Source organism: Ambystoma mexicanum, chromosome 11 (genome assembly GCF_040938575.1).
Source record: "Ambystoma mexicanum isolate Mex_15411 chromosome 11, UKY_AmexF1_1, whole genome shotgun sequence".
NCBI lineage: Eukaryota > Metazoa > Chordata > Amphibia > Caudata > Ambystomatidae > Ambystoma > Ambystoma mexicanum.
This window is the reverse complement of record NC_090934.1, coordinates 124,869,736-124,887,932: the sequence shown is the minus strand read 5'-3', so window position 1 is coordinate 124,887,932 and position 18,197 is coordinate 124,869,736. Positions and strand designations below refer to the sequence as shown.

The 18,197-nt window shown below is 49.2% G+C and overlaps 1 protein-coding gene across 1 annotated transcript in view; it reads left to right on the top strand.

Annotated features, from left to right (window-relative positions):
- The window catches only part of DNALI1 (dynein axonemal light intermediate chain 1), a 166,912-nt gene extending 157,951 nt beyond the window's left edge, over positions 1 to 8,961 (top strand). Inside the window, exon 6 of the mRNA XM_069625249.1 lies at positions 8,701 to 8,961. Coding sequence (XP_069481350.1) covers positions 8,701 to 8,736 — 36 coding nt within the window. The 3' untranslated portion in view covers positions 8,737 to 8,961. The remainder of the gene's footprint in view (positions 1 to 8,700) is intronic.
- The last annotated feature ends 9,236 nt before the right edge of the window (positions 8,962 to 18,197 follow it).

The following is an 18,197-nucleotide window of genomic DNA, read 5'->3' as shown; positions in this document are numbered from 1 at the left end:
CTCCCTCTGCAACTGACATGCATCCCTGAAGAAGTGTGGAAAGGGGTCACAATGGACTTGTATGGGCCAATTGAAACAGGGGACTATCTCTTGGCGATCATTAATGAATTCTCCAGATTCCCCATTGTCAAACACACACAGTTCACAACCTTCACGCAGGTCATCAGCGTCCTAGACAAAGTATTCAGCGACTGGGGCATCCCCACCAATGCAAAGACAATGGACCACCATTCAATGGCCACGAATTCCAGAGATTTGCGAGACACCTAGGCTTCAATCATCACTGGATAGTGCCGTTGTGGCCACAGGCCAGCGGTATGGCAGAACGGTTCATGACATCCATCTAAAGAACCATCCAGAAGGTGACGATCGAGGATTTGCCAATCCCAGCAGGCCTTATGCCGCATGCTCTGCCACTACCGAAACACACTGCACTCAGTGACGGGAGTACAACCCAGCGATCTAATGAGAGCGCACCAAGCAAAGTCGCGACTACCTCAAGGGACCACCATGACCGGGAAGGAGCCGGAAGACCAAGCAGTGTTGGAGTACGAGGTAAGAGCACGCGATGCGGCGGGTAAGGATGCGGCCAAGGAAAGGACAGATCAGACCAGGAGAGCAAGAGATAAGACATTCGAACAGGGAGAAGAAGTGCTGGTAAAGCAACACGTACAGAGAAAGAAAGACGCTCGATATGTCAGCAACCCCCCTTAGAGTGACAGAGATAAAAAGGACCATGATAACGGCCGCCAACGCGCAAAGGGCTGTCACAAGGAACGTGTCATTCTTCAAACACTTTAAACCAGAGGAAGACACTGGACAAGAGATGAGGACGGTCAGAGGAGAAGCAGAAGAGACCGAGGACAATCCCCTGACCCCAGTGGGAGTAGGGGACGGAGACCTTGCAGAGGGCCACCCCGGCGAACCATCAAGAGATCATGCAGAGTCCTGGAAGAAGTGTAACGTGGGCGTAAGGAGATGTGAGGGAGAGATGTTATGAGGGAGGAAGACATGGCATATAGAGGGTTGAGGATAACGAGAGGCGGGAGGAGGAAGAGGAAGTGCCCCATGAATGAAAGGCGAATTAGATCGAGAATAAATGCTGAAAGAATAAGACGTGCCCTTTCGTCCTTTACATTGCAAGCACAGTTAATCCTTCTAATACAGACCACAGATTGGAGCCTACTGGAAGTATGGTGGGAACGGTAAAAAAATGTGGCCTTTTAAATACCTCCTATTTTTAAAAATACCACTGTTGAGATTGCATGGGATAATTACTGAATAGGTTTCTCTAACAGTGTACCGTACCCTGTCTGGCACGAAAGAGTGAGTCGGGGCAAAACACTGTGCAGGTCCCCATCACCCCCTACATGATGTGGGTCCTGGGGCTGATATGGGGAGGAGCCACTCCACTCCCCCTTCCACGACTGGGGGACCAGACCAAGGAATCGCCACGGTAGGACTATATCGCTTGTGAAGCTGTCCGTTTAAGAGTAACCCATCAAAATGAAAGTGGGGAATCTCTGGACCTGGCGGTGGGCTGCCTCTGGTACTTCTTGTTTTTTTTTTTTTTTAAGATTTTTATTTTGATCAAACAAAACATGAACATAACAAAACATAAATGAACACTGCAAATAACATATACACCACAATCCCCTCCCTCCCCCTATGAGCCTGCATGTTCTTCAGTTTCGGTGTCCGCTCCGTGTGGCAGGGTGCCGCCGTCATCGTATACAGCGGGGGCCGACATTGTTCCAAACAGTTCAGTAATCAATGATCTCCATGCCATGAGGGAGCCAACCTCTTCATCCCCCTCCGCTCTACTAGCCTCATGCCACACCACTGTTTCGGCCTCCGCCCATTTTTGTAGATCTTTCCACCAGACCTCCACTCGTGGTTTGTGGCACTCTTTCCAACCCATGGCGATCCTACGCTTCGCAAGCACGTATGCCAGATCTTTCAGCTTTTCCACATGTTTAAGCTTACGCGCTCTGGGATATCCCCCTAGCAAGCAGGCCCAGGCCGTGTCTATTTTGAGAATGACCCCCTTCCCTGCCAGTTTCTGTGCCACTTCACCCCAATAGCATTCGATTAGTGGGCACGCCCAGAACATGTGTGCCATGTCAGCATTCTCCTCGTTGCACTTGGGGCACGCCTGGCGCCCAACGCTTCGGAACTTTGATATCCTCATGGGGGTCATATACGCCCTGTGCGTCACGTATAACTGAATTTGTTGAAACCTGGCATTTCTCGACACCTTCTTATGGTATCCCAAAGCACGTTCCCACATCCCATCTCCCATCGGGGCCCCCACCTCAGTTTCCCATTCTAATCTCAAATGCAGGAGGTCTTTCCCAACCTTGGTCATCAACATTTCATACAGTCTCGAAACCTCGTGCCCGCCCTCCGATGTGTCATATATCACCTCCCCCGTGGCATCCGGTTCCTCAGCCAAAGTGGTTTCAGGCCACCTATTACGGATCGCTTGTACCACCCTGTGCCAAGTGACATATTGGCCTCTATGCAACCCAACTTGTTCCTTCAGTTCCTCAAATTCCAAAGTGGCCCCGTCTTGCCAAATATCCCCTAAAGTAACCAGTCCCACTGTCTCCCAGTATGTTCTGATAATCACCCGCAGCTGCCCATCCCCCTTTGCCAGTGCGACCAGTGGTATCTGCGGGACACAAGGGAGAGGGTCTCCCATCATCTGACAGGCTCGGCGCCACATATTCCGCCCCAAGGCCAACATTTTGGGGCGCTCCCTCATGTCTGCGCCGTCCACCCAGATTATCTCGCGCAAGTAAAAAGGGGTGCAATCTTTCCCGAACAGCCTGTGTTAAGGGGTCTCATCATCCGCGAGCCACTTGGCCACATATTGCAGTTGTGCCGCCACATAATAAGCCTCAAAATTAGGCAGTTTAATTCCGCCCTTCTCATGAGAATTCTGCAGCTTCCACAATGCAACCCTGTTCCGGGTACCGTGCCATAAAAATTCCCTGCACATGCTGTGCAGTTTCACAAAAAACTTCCTGGGAATCATGTGTGGGATGTTGTTGAAATAGTGCAAGAGCCTGGGCAATACCACCATTTTAAGCAGAGCACCGCGGCCCATCATCGCTAAGGGCAGTCTCTCCCAGAACCTCATGCATTTACCGACCTTCACCACAGCCACCTCGGTGTTGCGCTTATGTTCTTCACTCGTCGAGTGATACACATCTATTCCTAGGTACCGGAAGGAGCTTGTCGCCCACGGGATCTGCAACACCGGCAGCCTCTCCACTGGGGTTCCCATATAACTGCCCAGCGGAAATAGGATAGATTTCTGAGGGTTTACCGCAATACCGGACAACCTGGCATACCTATCCATCACTTCCAAGACGTACCGCAGGTTTTCTTCCGGGTGTCTTAGATACAATAGCAAGTCATCTGCGTATAGGGATATAAGGTGACTCTCCCCTCCTACCTCGATCCCAATCAGGTCGTATTGTTGCCTGAGATAAATTGCCTGGGGTTCCAGGGCCAGTATGTACAGCATCGGGGACCAGGGGCACCCCTGCCTGGTGCCTCTGCCCAGCTGCCATCGGTCGGACACCACCGCGCCAGTGCGAACCCTGGCCAGTGGGGCACTATACAACATCTCCGCCCACCTAAGGTAGCCCGACCCCAGGCCATACCCCCTTAGGGCCGCCAGCAGCCACGGCCACTTGACAGAGTCGAACGCTTTAACCGCGTCCAGTGCTGCGATCGCCATTTCAGCGCCATCACCACACCCCCACTCCACCACCCGATGGAGTCTTCTGTGGTTATGAGTGATGTTTCTGTTCGGGACGTAGCCCGTCTGGTCGGGGTGCACAAGCCTGCCGATCACTTTTCGCGTCCTGCTGGCCAGGACAGCCGTAAGTATCTTGCTGTCCTGGTTCAGCATTGACAAGGGCCTGTAGGAACCACAACTGCGCCCCGGTTTGTTGGGTTTAGGGAGTGGTACTATGACCGCCTCCCTGAGTGACTCAGGCAACCGTCCCATCTCGAACGCTTCGTTAAGCATTTCAAGCATGGGCGGGAGCACCTCCTCCCCATACACTTTATAAAACTCACTGGGAAACCCGTCTGCCCCCGGAGCCTTGCTAGTGGGTAGCTGCCTCACAGTCTCTCTCAGCTCGTCCAGAGTGATCGGAGCATCGAGCTCCTCCCTCTCCTCGTCACTGACTTTAGGCAAACCTATACCCTCCAATACCTCGTCTATCTCCTCCCGGCTGCTCCCTCCGACATCTTCATACAACACCTTGTAGTAGTCCATGAATGCTCTGTTTACACCTTCCTGAGTGTCCACCTCTTCGCCCTCTTCAGTAGTCACTACGCCTCTGGTACTTCTTGTTATCCAGGCTCATTTAGATTCTTGTCACGGAAGTGCTGAGTGCCTCAGTTTGGAGAGCGTGTCGTGGCATAGGACGCATAACATCTGATCCTGACACGAAGCACCAATGCGCATGCTCAGAAGTAGCGAAACCAAGATGATGGATCTGCATGCTAAAGTCTCTGTCTGTGGCAGGCGCGCGTGCAACCAGACACACCTGGAAGTACATGGATACTCGGAGTGACCAATACTCCACCATTCAGCAGAACAGCTGCTCATTAGGTGGAACCCTGCAGAGGAGTACTGCAAAGATGCCTGTTGGGTAGAGCAACCTGTGAGTGTTAGGAGTAGCGGAGCAGGGAGTAGAGGCTGAGGTGCAGAAGGAGTTGAAGGTGCAGGAGGAGGAGGGGATGAGGGAGTTAAAGATGCAGGCGGGGCACAGCAAGAACAGAAGGCTTTGGAGAGGGTGAACATGGAGGAGGTGATGGTTGAATATAGGCAGGAAGAAGAGAACGAAGAGAAGAGATTGAAGAAGGTGAAGGAGTGGAGAGTGATGAGAAAGGTAACCCATTACAAGAGTACATTGGTGAAGTGGCAAGGAGGAGCAACACCCAGGTGGAGGACCCTGGGAAGAATAGAGACCGTAATGGCCAGGGTGTAAGGCAACACAAGTCAACCAGAATGAAACTAGCACAATACATCAAGGAGGCTGGACATCAGCCAGTCCAAAAGCTAGTGGCAACGCCCACTGACCTGCCCGCAGGAATAAGGGAGCATCAGCCTGACAAGCAGATTAGTTACATGGGTGTGGCCAGTAGATTCGGTGCCTTTAAATCAGTGAGACGGGCAACACCCCGGCAGAGCACCTAGAATCCCTACTGACCTACCCCATCACAGAGAGACGCTGTGACATGCTGCAATGAAGCCTGGAGCCTCGGCATGAAAACCTGCAACACCTGTGGAATCCTCCACTACCTGTGGACTACCAGGAGGGCAACCAATGACCATGCCCATTGTGGTGGAGCAGCCAATGAAGCCTAGAGCCTCAGCATGAAAACCTGCAACACCTGTGGAATCCTCCACTACCTGTGGACTGCCTGGAGGGAAACCAATGACCACGCCCACTGTGAAGGAGCAGCCAATGAAGCCTAGAGCCTCAGCATGAAAACCTGCAACACCCGTGGAATCCTGCGCTACCTGTAGACGGCCAGGAGGGCAACCAATGACCACGCCCACTGTGGTGGAGCAGCCAATAAAGCCTAGAGCCTCAGCATGAAAACCTGCAACACATGTGGAATCCTCCACTACCTGTGGACTGCTAGAAGGCCAACCAATGACCACGCCCACTGTGGAGGAGCAGCCAATAAAGCCTAGAGCCTCAGCATGAAAACCTGCAACAGCTGTGGAATCCTCCGCTACCTGTGGACTGCCTGGAGGGAAACCAATGACCACGCCCACTGTGGAGGAGCAGCCAATGAAGCCTAGAGCCTCCGCATGAAAACCTGCAACACCTGTGGAATCCTGCGCTACCTGTAGACAGCCAGGAGGGCAACCAATGACCACGCCCACTGTGGTGGAGCAGCCAATAAAGCCTAGAGCCTCAGCATGAAAACCTGCAACACCCGTGGAATCCTGCGCTACCTGTAGACAGCCAGGAGGGCAACCAATGACCACGCCCACTGTGGAGGAGCAGCCAATGAAGCCTAGAGCCTCAACATGAAAACCTGCAACACCTGTGGAATCCTCCACTACCTGTGGACTACCAGGAGGGCAACCAGTGACCACGCCCACTGTGATGGAGCAGCCAATGAAGCCTAGAGCCTCAGCATGAAAACCTGAAACACCTGTGGAATCCTCCGCTACCTGTGGACTGCCAAGAGGGCAACCAATGACCACGCCCACTGTGGTGGAGCAACCAATGAAGCCTAGAGCCTCAGCATGAAAACCTGCAACACCCGTGGAATCCTGCGCTACCTGTAGACAGCCAGGAGGGAAACCAGTGACCACGCCCACTGTGGTGGAGCAGTCAGTGAAGCCTAGAGCCTCAGCATGAAAACCTGCAACACCTGTGGAATCCTCTGCTACCTGTGGACTGCCTGGAGGGCAACCAATGACCACGCCCACTGTGGTGGAGCAGCCAATGAAGCCTAGAGCCTCAGCATGAAAACCTGCAACACCCGTGGAATCCTCTGCTACCTGTGGACTGCCTGGAGGGCAACCAGTGACCACGCCCACTGTGGAGGAGCAGCCAATAAAGCCTAGAGCCTCAGCATGAAAACCTGCAACACCTGTGGAATCCTCCGCTACCTGTGGACTACCAGGAGGGCAACCAATGACCACGCCCACTGTGGAGGAGCAGCCAATGAAGCCTAGAGCCTCAGCATGAAAACCTGTAACACCCGTGGAATCCTCTGCTACCTGTGGACTGCCAGGAGGGCAACCAGTGACCACGCCCACTGTGGAGGAGCAGCCAATAAAGCCTAGAGCCTCAGCATGAAAACCTGTAACACCCCTGGAATCCTGCGCTACCTGTAGACAGCCAGGAGGGCAACCAATGACCACACCCACTGTGGTTGAGCAGCCAATGAAGCCTAGAGCCTCAGCATGAAAACCTGTAACACCCGTGGAATCCTGCGCTACCTGTAGACAGCCAGGAGGGCAACCAGTGACCACGCCCACTGTGGTGGAGTAGCCCTTTTTTCGATCTGAGACTGAGGGATGCTAGTAAACTTTGGAGAAACCTCTTCATTAACTGGAAGACAGTACTTTTTATGGACTCTGTGCTGCAAATATCCCATGGAAACCCAACTCCTAATGCAGTGGTATTTAAAATAACATGTTTTTCTGTTACCAACATACCCTCAATGAGTTCCAACACGGTTTCAACTATAGCTTTTTAGAAAAACAGAGGTTTGAACACACAGGAAATATTTCAAAATATGTATCTTTTTAACTTCTGCACCCACCCTGTCCCCCTTTATTCTGCCCGTCTTTTTGTAGAGTGTTATGGGGAGACCTGTTGGTGTTCCCCAGCCGCACCACTGATTATCTTTCTCTTACTCGCCCTGATGCTGAATCCCCCTTTGTTTTTCCCCCTTTTTAACCTTTGGGTCAGATTGAGAACCAGGTGAGACACTAACGCGTATGGTCCTCCGTCATATATGTCCCCCGGGTGTCACTGCATGTCACTTTGTCAGATGTACATGTGCTGGTTGGGAGACCAGGTTACTCCATATCACTCGACAGCTTTTTTATCCTCTAGTACTGGCCTTTCATTAAATGCACTCTGGTATCTGTAGTCTTGGTTTCATCAATTTATACAAGTTGAACATTCTATTGGTGATTTTACCTTTTTAAATTATAAGCATCTTGAGCCAGCACCCAAAATGAAAAGGAGTCCTGGAGTGGGGCAAATAGCTGGGACCCCACCATCTGCCTTTATTATTACACATGGAGGCCTTAGGTTTGCTATCTTTCACAATGTGTGTCCTTGCACTGTAGTTTGTCCTTTAAGTGATCTAGTCCTCATCAGGCTTTCTCACTCTACATGCAGATTTGAGGAAAGTAACAACAAGCCATTGGTGGTGGCTACTTTTACCCATGGATTCCATCTTGCAGGGCTTCTTCTCTGAGCCAATGGTTGATGCCCGATTCCCACCTATTGACTGTATCATGCAAGGCCTCCAGGCATTGGTCATGCCGACCCCCATGCTATCCCTTCATCAGCTGCCTATTCCCTTTGCAAGTGTAGAACAAAAAACACATCTCCATGTGTGTCCCTTACTCAAGCTGTAACTATGACCCCCCCCCCCCCCCCCAACCCCCACTGCTAACATGATCATTGCTAGTTGCTTTTCCTATGCACTCAGGTGGTGGTTAACTTCTCTTAGTGACTGGCTCTTGGTTGGTAACATAGTTTGCTCTGAGATTGCAAGATAAATCTTTGAAAAAGCGCCCAGAGAGCCAAACCTTTCATCTCGTATAGCTCCTCACTATCAGACATGGTGCACCAAAGCGCAGCTCCAGTAAGTTCCATTCAATTTCCTTAACTGTGCGTTACATTATAAAATGGGGCTTTTGGTGTATGGAAACTGGGCCATCTATTTGGCTCCCCAGAATGCAGCAGTTTTATTTGCCAAGTCTTAAGCGGCTGATTTAAAAAAAATAAAACCTGGCCTGCGCCATGAACATTTCAGCGATTGGGAAAAGGCCACTCGTTAAGAATTTGCTAGAAGATGCCAGCATCCTTGCTGAGGAAACAACACACTCTTTATCACCTCTTGAATGTGTTTTTCTGTCAGTTTCCACACTATAATCAAGAAATATTATCTCCCTTGATATTTCAGGCTCAACTCGAAGGCATTATTGCGCCAAAGAAGTAACAATCGGGGCGTAGGAGCTGTGTTCCTGATGTGCACATGGTGCCACGTGAAGGCCAAGTGGCCGCCCAACAGGTTTCTTGATGACCTCCCACCTTCCAGCGTTACCAGACTCTGCATTTGTAAATACTGTTTTGGAAGGGCCTGAAGTTTCGACACCTCGGATGCTAAAAGGTTGAATATATTCAGTTATGAAACACCTCAATAAAATGTGTTTTTAAGATGCTACAGCTTTTGATTCATATGGAATTAAACTCGCACCGGAGGTTTGAAAATCAATTTCCAGCCCTTTCACAGGGGTTTTGTTGATTTTGAGAGGATTCTTGGCCTTTCTCAAAGGGGAGGCGTTGCTCCTGGGTTTCATCTCCAAAGATGAAATGAAAAAGAGGTAAATAATTTGATATCTGTAGCACATAAATCAAAGGGGCTTCACAGCACTGCAGATTTGATAGACAATACCCTACATTCCTTTCTTTTTCCGCAAATATCGAGATCAAAGCAATTTCAACGTTGCATCAGTCTTGTGACTGATGAAAAGGTTCTGTGGAGTGTACAGATTGTGGGGGCGTCTGAGAAGCAACAATTGGTGTTTGAGGACATGCACCTGTGTGTGTGTGTGGGGGGGGGGGTTGCCATTTGATTTTGGGGAAGGGGTAAGGTACACATTATATATGAAACTTGAGCAAATGCACATGACATTAACATCAGAATTTACCGGAGGCTGCAGTCATGACCCTCATCCTTTAACAACCAGGCGGGATTTCCTGGGTTTGTGAGGAGAGAGCACAGAGGGTCCCAATGCACAGAGTGGCGTGCTTTGCTTGGGATCCAATGGGGTGAAAACAGGGTGAGTGATGTATGGCACAAAAAGTAGGTCTCCAGCATACACACTCTGTTTTGGAGCAGCGTTCCATAATCCAAAGCACAATACCAATCGTGATAGCATGTCATGATAGAGTTACTAGCAGACGCCCGTAGCTAAATCCCACCAAAAGACGCCTTGTGAAGGATGGACGGTCCATAATAGTGGTGAGCACGGCATGAAGTAAGTGGCTGAGAAGCAAGCCAGAATGCAACAACTTACAACAAAAGGATGGACAGTCCATAATAGTGGTGAGCGCAGCATGAAGGAAGTGGCGGAGTAGCAAGCCAGAATGCAACAACTTCCAACAAACAGCTACGATCATAGAGTTGGTGAGATAGAGTGAGAAGCTAGGCAGGATGAATACACACCCCTAGCTAAATCCCACCAAAAGGCACCTTGTGAAGGATGAATAGTCCATAATAGTGGTGAACGCTGCATAAAGGAAGTGGCTGAGAAACAAGCCAGAATGCAACAACTTCCAACAAACTGGTAAGATCAAAGAGTTGATGAGATAGAGTGAGAAGCTAGCCAGGATAGAGACCCTTAGCTAAATCCCACCAAAAGACGTCTTGTGAAGGATTGACAGTGTGTAATAGTGCTGAACGAGGCATGAAGGAAGTGGCTGAGAAGCGAGCCAGAAAGCAACAACATGCAACAGAGAGAAACTGCTACAATCAAAGAGTTGGTGAGATAGAGTGAGAAGCTAGGCAGGATAAATAGAGAACCTTGGCTAAATCCCACCAAAAGACACCTTGGCCCTCATTACAAGTCAGGCGGTGGACCATGGTGCTATTAGCACTATTAGCACCATGGTCCATGCCAGATTCCACCATGGTGGATGGCGGAATTACTGCCCCATTCCAAGCTGAGTGGGGCGGTAATTCCCCATTCTCCATTTGCCCTTCCCCATTCCCATTTTTGCCCCACAGGGCATAATCGGGATGGGGAAGGCGCTAATTACGGCACCGTAAATTACGGTGCCGTAATTAGCACCAATGTCGCTTAGCGCCTTGGACTTTAACGCCTGCAAAAAGCAGGCGTTAAAGTGTGAATCAGGTATTAAGGGTTAACGGCGCCGACGGCGCCGTTAAACCCTTAACTCCTGACTTGTAATGAGGGCCCTTGTGAAGGATGGATCGTCCGTGGTGAGCGCAGCATGAAGGAAGTGGCTGAGTAGCAAGCCAGAATGCAACAACTTCCAACAAACACGATCAAAGAGTTGGTGAGATAGAGCGAGAAGCTAGGCAGGATGAATACACACCCCTAGCTAAATCCCACCAAAAGACACCTTGTGAAGGATGGACAGTCCGTAATAGTGGTGAACGCTGCATGAAGGAAGTGGCTGAGAAGCAAGCCAAAAAGCAACAACATCCAACAGAGAGAAATGACTACGATGAAAGAGTTGGTGAGATAGAGGGAGAAACTAAGCAGTATAAATAGAGACCCATGGCTAAATCTCACCAAGAGACACCTTGTTAAGGATGGACAGTCCGTAATAGTGGTGAACGTGGCATGAAGGAAGTGGCTGAGAAGCAAGCCAGAAAGCAACAACATCCAACAGAAAGAAATGGCTTTGATGAAAGAGTTGGTGAGATAGAGTGAGACGCTAGGCAGGATAAGTGTAGTGACTAAGCTTCCCCTGGACCCTGAGCTGAATGCTTGGAATGTTGGAGTGAGTGACAGAGAATGCAGCCTGAGAGAATGTCGATGCATGAATGTGTTCTTCTGTGAGAGTCAGTTGGAGATGTAGACCCCTGAGAGTGAGGATGCCGGCGCATGTTGCCCTAAGCTTAAATGTACCTGACTTGATGTACTTAATAAAATGTACAAGAACTTAATTAAAGAAGTTACTAGTACATCCCAAGATGTCAGAGTCATCATTCGAGAACCCAAGCTTTACAATAACATTCAGCAAAAGAGAAATTCGAGTATGCATGAAGCAAGGTATAACTCATTTTTTTCATAACGCAATTGCCCCCTTAAAACATTTCTGCCTGAAGGGGCAATTTTGGCCTTTCTAACGGGCATGTGTCACCTGGTTGCACAAGTCGTAATCGGGGGACGTGAGAGGGCAGATCCGAGTTACATTATTTGTTGATAGCAAGTCCTTTTTTTATCTCTATCCGAAACGTCACATTCGGAAAAGACGTGAACTCGGGGCAACACGCCCTTCAGCCATTGACTGGTCTGCCAACGTATGCCTGCATCGGCAATGACATATCAAAGGAACACAATTTAATCTTTTTACTAGCTTCTCTGATTAAGAAAAACAATGTGCTGGCAGTGCACCTGCCAAATGCCGGTGGTCGTTTGTGATGTTTTCGAAACATTGCGGTCTGTCTGTGTTTGAGCAGAGGGGCCGCTCTACCCCCGTGGTGCCAAAACTAAACTAGGTCAAGCTGCAGCCTATTAAAATGAAGACAAAACAATAGCTCTGCGTGTGCGACGTGTTTACCTGGCTCGCTTTCATTCTCTAGTAATCTGGCAGAGGTGGTTCCAATTTCTAAAGTAAATCGCAGCGAACACTAAAAACAACCATTTTAATAGTTTTGGGAATGTTACGAATAAAAGAGAGGTTCGTGGCCCCGGGGCAACCAAAGTATTTCGAGCAGTGGGTAATGTGAGCTGACGTTTTCTTCCTCACACAAGAACGACTCTCTAAAACCTGAAATACTATTTCATGAAATAATATTGTCCTTCTCTGTTCCTCTAGTGTATGTGCAGGTACTTGCATGTGTGCAGGAATATTTTAGCAACGCACACCCACAACTGAGAATGACGCCTTGGTCCCGATTCATGGAATTTTGTGCACGGTTCACAGTGACTGCCACTGCCGACACAAACCCTGATTCATGGAACTGTGCAAAGTGTATTTTTGCAGTGCAAAGTCAATGCAAATTTTATTTTGTTCTGCAAAAATTACTATGCACTGCAGAAATACACTTTGCACAGTTCAATGAATCAGGGTTTGTGTGGGCAGTGCAAAGTCACTTTGAACTGTGCAAAAAATTCCATGAATCGGCCCATCGTTTTTATCTGTCTGCAGAATAGCCAGTGGAATACCTCCAATGCTTGAACTAAATCTTAAGGAGACAGGCGAACTAGTCCACCTCATTGCCATCCTGGTTACTCTTCACTCCTGTGAACAAATAAAAACGGGTCCATATTAAAAATGGGTGCAAGGTTAAAAAAAAAAAACTATCAAAGAAGTCCTATTTTATAGGTACTTTTATTTCACCTAAAATGGAAAGTTGTCGCAATTATTGACCTGCCATTGTTTGAAGTCAACTGCGTCCTACCTTTTACTTTGCGATGATACGAGAAGTGTTGAGCAAATAGGAAAGCAGTACAGGTTATCCAGTGGTTGCTGTTTCGGCTGCTGCTACCCTTCTTCAGGCACAGTTCCCTAGGAATGCTCACATCAGCTCAAATTGGCTGTCGAGTGAAACCTATATCGCAAGGATCAAAATGTTCTTCAGACTTGTGGGACAGAAGGGTGTCCCGCTGCACCCAGAGCTCAACATTTCGTTAAACTGTAAAGGGAAAGAATGGAAAACCAGTAGATTCATTCCTGTTCCCAGGGATCCGGTGCCACTGAGCACCAAAAATAATGCAATACTCCTCAAACACACATTCCTGTTGGAGGTCTTGGGTATGTACAGTCTCAAAGGTCCACGCACACTCCTGACAATGCTTGGAGGGTAGTCATTCATAGTCTGGAGTGTTTGATTGTCCCCTCCACAGCTGCTTTCAAAATGTCCACTATCTTCTCTTTCTTCAGCTTCACTGTGGAATTCTGGTCCAGGAGTTGCCTGATGCCAATTCCAAATCTTGCTGATCATGTAAATCAGCCTAGAGGTCACCAAGTTTAAGCCCAAATGCCTCCCGCCGTCCTTGGCTGGTGGCTGGGTGGCATAGAGGGGGTTTTACTTCTAGCCTGTGGTTTTCTGACACACTCTCCTCCTCGCACCTCCATAATGATTGGGGCCCTCCACTTTCCTTTATCTCCAATACTATGTTCTTCCTTACAATGAAATCCTATCACCTTTTCATGATTAGGCTCATACCATCGCCCATTGGCACTGGCCCACCCGCCATCTAGTGTATCAGAGTTGCTGTCCTTTTCTGACTCAGCCTGCCCAGCTTGCTCTACTTGTCCCTCTTGCCCCATGATTCTACTGCCATGGATCTGATGGCTGTTCTCCCTACTGAAGACTCTCCTCTTGGAACCCCCACCTCTAGATGTCTTACTATCGTCTCATTCGGATCTTTTCCTCTTCCTGATGTCTCTTACCTCGGTCACACCACCTCCTCCTGAGCCTTCTCCTGCTGCTGCACAACCACCTGTTGACATCTCCCCTCTATCTGTTGGCTTCTCCCCTGCACATGATGACATCTCCCCTCCACCGGATGTAGCTATGGATATTTCATAGCCTCCCCCTTTAGATGTCTCTCGCCCTCCTCTTGTTCTTTCACCACCTCTCCTCTCCCCCATTACTTCCACCCCCTGTGCATCATGTTCCCCATGTCTGCCCCCCCCTTACAAATCCCCTTCTCTGCTCTCCTCTGGGTCACCTCCTCTGCCCACCAAGTCGCCCCTTCTCCAGCTTCTTCTCTCATCCAGCCTCTTTGAAAGCAGCCTCCTCTTATTAGCTCCTTCTGCGTTTTCTTCCACTCTGCTCTTGCTGGATGGAGTCTAACACCTGTCTGCCAAACCCTGCCTCCACCATAGGGACCTTCAAGATCTTAAAGGTGTGGTTCTATGGTGTTCTGCTGCCCAAACAGGTGCGTACCTCTCTTTGGGGTTATTAAAGGGGCAATACTAGCTTTGGTGCAAAAGAGACTGACCTCGTCACCCTTAAACGCAAGTGCAGGGTAGCTGAGAGGAAATAGCTAGCTTCTTGCACAATCTCTGACAAACTGGCCTACCACCTGCTCCAAAGGCAATGCCGGCTCTGTCCGCACTAAGAAGAAAGCCCACATCCAAGCCTGTGTCTCTGCGGCATCTTACAACTTGGCCGAACTCTTTAAAATCTGCAAGGAGCTGGCCAATCCTGCTGCAGTCTCTACCTCTCCTGTCCCCTCCCAGGCCCTCTGCATGATTCATTTAATCTCTAAAACCCAGGACATCCCGTCCACCCTCTCGTCCGCTCCTCCTCCCTCTACTCTCTCCTCTACTTCCGGCCCCGCTGTGGCCACCTCTCCTCCCTCTTTCTCTTCCTTTCCTCTGTTCTACCCTGACAAGGTTTCTAGACAAGTCCGATCTATGAAAGTCTCGTCAAAACGGGTTCTTCCCTGTTCTTCCAAAACCATCAAGGTCCACATTGACACCCTCGCTCCTGCCCTGGCTAACTTATGTAACCACTCCTTCAACACTGAAGCCTTCCCCTCCCCCCCGAAGCACTCTCTTGTGCACTCTCTTCTCAAGAAACCCTCCACCGACCCCTCCTACCCAGCTAACTATTGCCCGATCTCCATCACTCCTTTCCTGAGCAAACTCCTGTAAAAGCTGGCCATCTCCCAGCTCAATCTTCACACTGAATCTGTTGGTTGTCTCCATTACCATCAATCCGGCTACAGAGCAGCTAGAAGCAGGGAAACTGCTCTTCTGAACATCCGTGAAGACCTGCTCTCTAACCGTTATTCTAATCTCCCCTCTGTCCTCATCTTACTCTATCTCTCTTCTGCCTTTGGCACGGTCAACCATGCCACCTTGCTCAATCGTCTGCAAGATGACCTGGGTATCACCAAATTAAGCCCTGGCCTGGCTGACCTCGTTCCTCTCTGATTGACCCTCCCAGGTCCAACTTGGGTCCTTCCTTTCCTCTATCTCTCTCTGTACCTGTGCTGTTCTCCAGGGGTCTAACATCTCTCCCGGAGGTTCAAACAATACCTGGCACCTCTCCCACCACATTGCCGCTCTCTGTTCCAACTTTCAGTGCTATGCGAATGACAGCTCGTTTTCAGGCTCTCCTCTGCCACCTCTTCTCCTTCTCTCATCTCTGACTGTATCTCTGCTATCCAGGAGTGGTGTGCCGAAAACTATCTCTTTCTTAATGCCAGTAAGACTGAGATTCTCCTGATCAGCACGCCTGCACCCTCCTTTCCTGTTGCTCTCTGGCCAGCTTCCCTTGGCTCTCTTCCTGCTACCACCTATGAGGTTAACAACCTCGAGGTCATCTTCGACTCGACACTCTCCTTTTCTCCTCACATCTCTGATGTCTCTAAAAAGTCAAATTACCAACTGCACCTCCTCAGAGGTATTCTTCCATTCCTCTCCTTCCCCCAGAAGCTCACTGTCTATAGAACTCTGGTTGTCTCTAGGGTGTACTACTGCAACAGCCTCTTTCTAAATCTGCCTGCTTCTACTCTCTGCCCTTTGCAACTCATCCAGAACAGGACTGCAAGACTTGTCCTTGGCCTCAAGCACAGGGATCGTATCTCTCCAGCACTGAAATCTCTGCATTGGCTCCCAGTGGCTGCAAGGACAAGTTCAAGACCCTTTGCACTGTCCACAAGGCCTTCTGGGGCCTGGGTCCTCGATACCTCCAACTCTTTGTAAATACCTTCCTACTCGAGCTCTTCGCTCCTCCACCTCCAACTCCCTCAGGGTCAGTCGCTTCTCCAAGCAACAAGTTGGTGGTAGATCTCTTTCTTCGGCTGGGGCCTCCCTCTGGAACAGCCTCCCTGCCTCTCTGAAACTCGAGGAGAACCATCTCCGATTTCTGGAAGAACCTCAAGACCTTCCTCTTTGCTTCTGCCTTCTCTCTTCCTCTCCCCTGCTGCTTTCCTGTCTGATACTGCACTGTTCACCTGGCTACCCTCTGATTTCAGGCCCAGGACTCTACCTGCCCAGCACGCCCGCACTGCCTCCGGCAACCCTTGTACTTGGGTCTGTATCTGCAACCCTACAGTCCCCCTACCTGAACTTTTGGACACCTGCTGTCTGCAATTACCTTTGCACCTGCCACCTGCTGGCCGCACTTCGTTATTGTTTTGATCCCATGTACAGCATTGTCCCTCCCCGTTCCCCAGGCACTTTTCCCCTCCCCTCTCACCTACACTTGCGCATCTTAATGTCACTTTGCCTAGTAAGATCGTTGTCTCTGTCCTTCCTCTGTTCCCCCTTGCTTGCCTTGTCGCGCATTGAAACCCTTGTGTATAGGCACATTACAAATGCCATATCGTATCTCTCTGGGGTTCTTAAAGGGTCAATGCTAGCTTTTGGTACGATGTGACAAGTCTTTGTAACACTCCTGGCGAAGGGTGGGGTTGACCAGAGGATCCTCCCCACACTATCACCAAACTTTTATCACTAATTAGGTGTAGGTGCCTGGTCCCCAGTCCCTATGCTCACCCCATCACCTAGCGAGGTAGGGCCCTCGTCAGAAAAAGCAACTTCTACTATGTGTTTTGCGCTTCTTCGAGATCAGAATATTTCCGAGTCCAGACCTAAGTAGGTACCCAGTTTCAATGAAAAGAAAATCCATAGCAATAGAGTGATTTGTACATATTGCAAAATAGGAAAAGAAATGCTGGGTAAGTTCCCATTTTAAATGGAGGGCATTCCCTCTGAAACGCATCAGTCACAGAAATGGCAACTAAACTGTCTGTATTCTGGCACACTCTTCAACCACTTAACCACATTATACAAAACTGCAATAGTGGGTGACGCTAAGATGTTGATGTCCACCAAATTCAAAGGGTTTGTGGAGAACATATCCAAGGCCTATGCATTTAGGTACTTAAGCTTTGGATTAATGTACGTAATACTGTTCATACCCAAACAGAAGATGACAATAGTATAACATTCCAGGTAAGTCCTACAACTTTTGAATAGGGAAGTACCATCTATTAGTGTTGGGGAGATTTCACCAAAGCCTCCTAGTGAGGGGTATAACACCATCTATCCTATCGGTAAGGCAAGGTAACCACAAAAGATAGTCTGAATTCTCTCTTTTAGTAGAAGTAGCATTAGACGTCTTGGTTTTACTCAGGGGAGGGTAGAAGGCTTGTGACTTTAGTCCCAATAGACACCCCAAGAGAACGCTACACAAGTATACTGAAAAATATGTACTTTACTGCATAGTTACACAAATGTCACTAAAAGTTCTAACAAGTACTGTAAGTGTGGGACACAACACAAAGTAAACACAATCTAGTTCCCAAAACAGTACAGGGGTCTTGGTACAGACCCGTGTTTCTCCCATAGATACTACTAGCCTAATCCCGGTGGCAAACTTAATGAGAGTGATGGGGTGTGAAGAAAGGGTATCCCTAGATCTAGGCAACACACTTTACATAGTGTGGCTAATCCAGGGAATTCGTCCCCTCTCCTCAAATGGGAAGCCACCACCTTTGGGACTAGGGAGGTGGGTCTGCTAAGCTACACCGCCTTAGGGTACAGGGCAAGTGGGATGCCTCTGCGGTTGGCCCTTGGCTGATGGGCAATCCCTTAGAAGGGATAGGGATCCCCCATTGTTCTGCCAGGGAATCAATGTGAGGACTGTGGGAGTTGCATCAAGTTGATATGACAAAGTCTTACTGTTTTAGTTTCTGACACAGCCCGTTGTGTTCTCATTTCAGAGACTGGTATAAA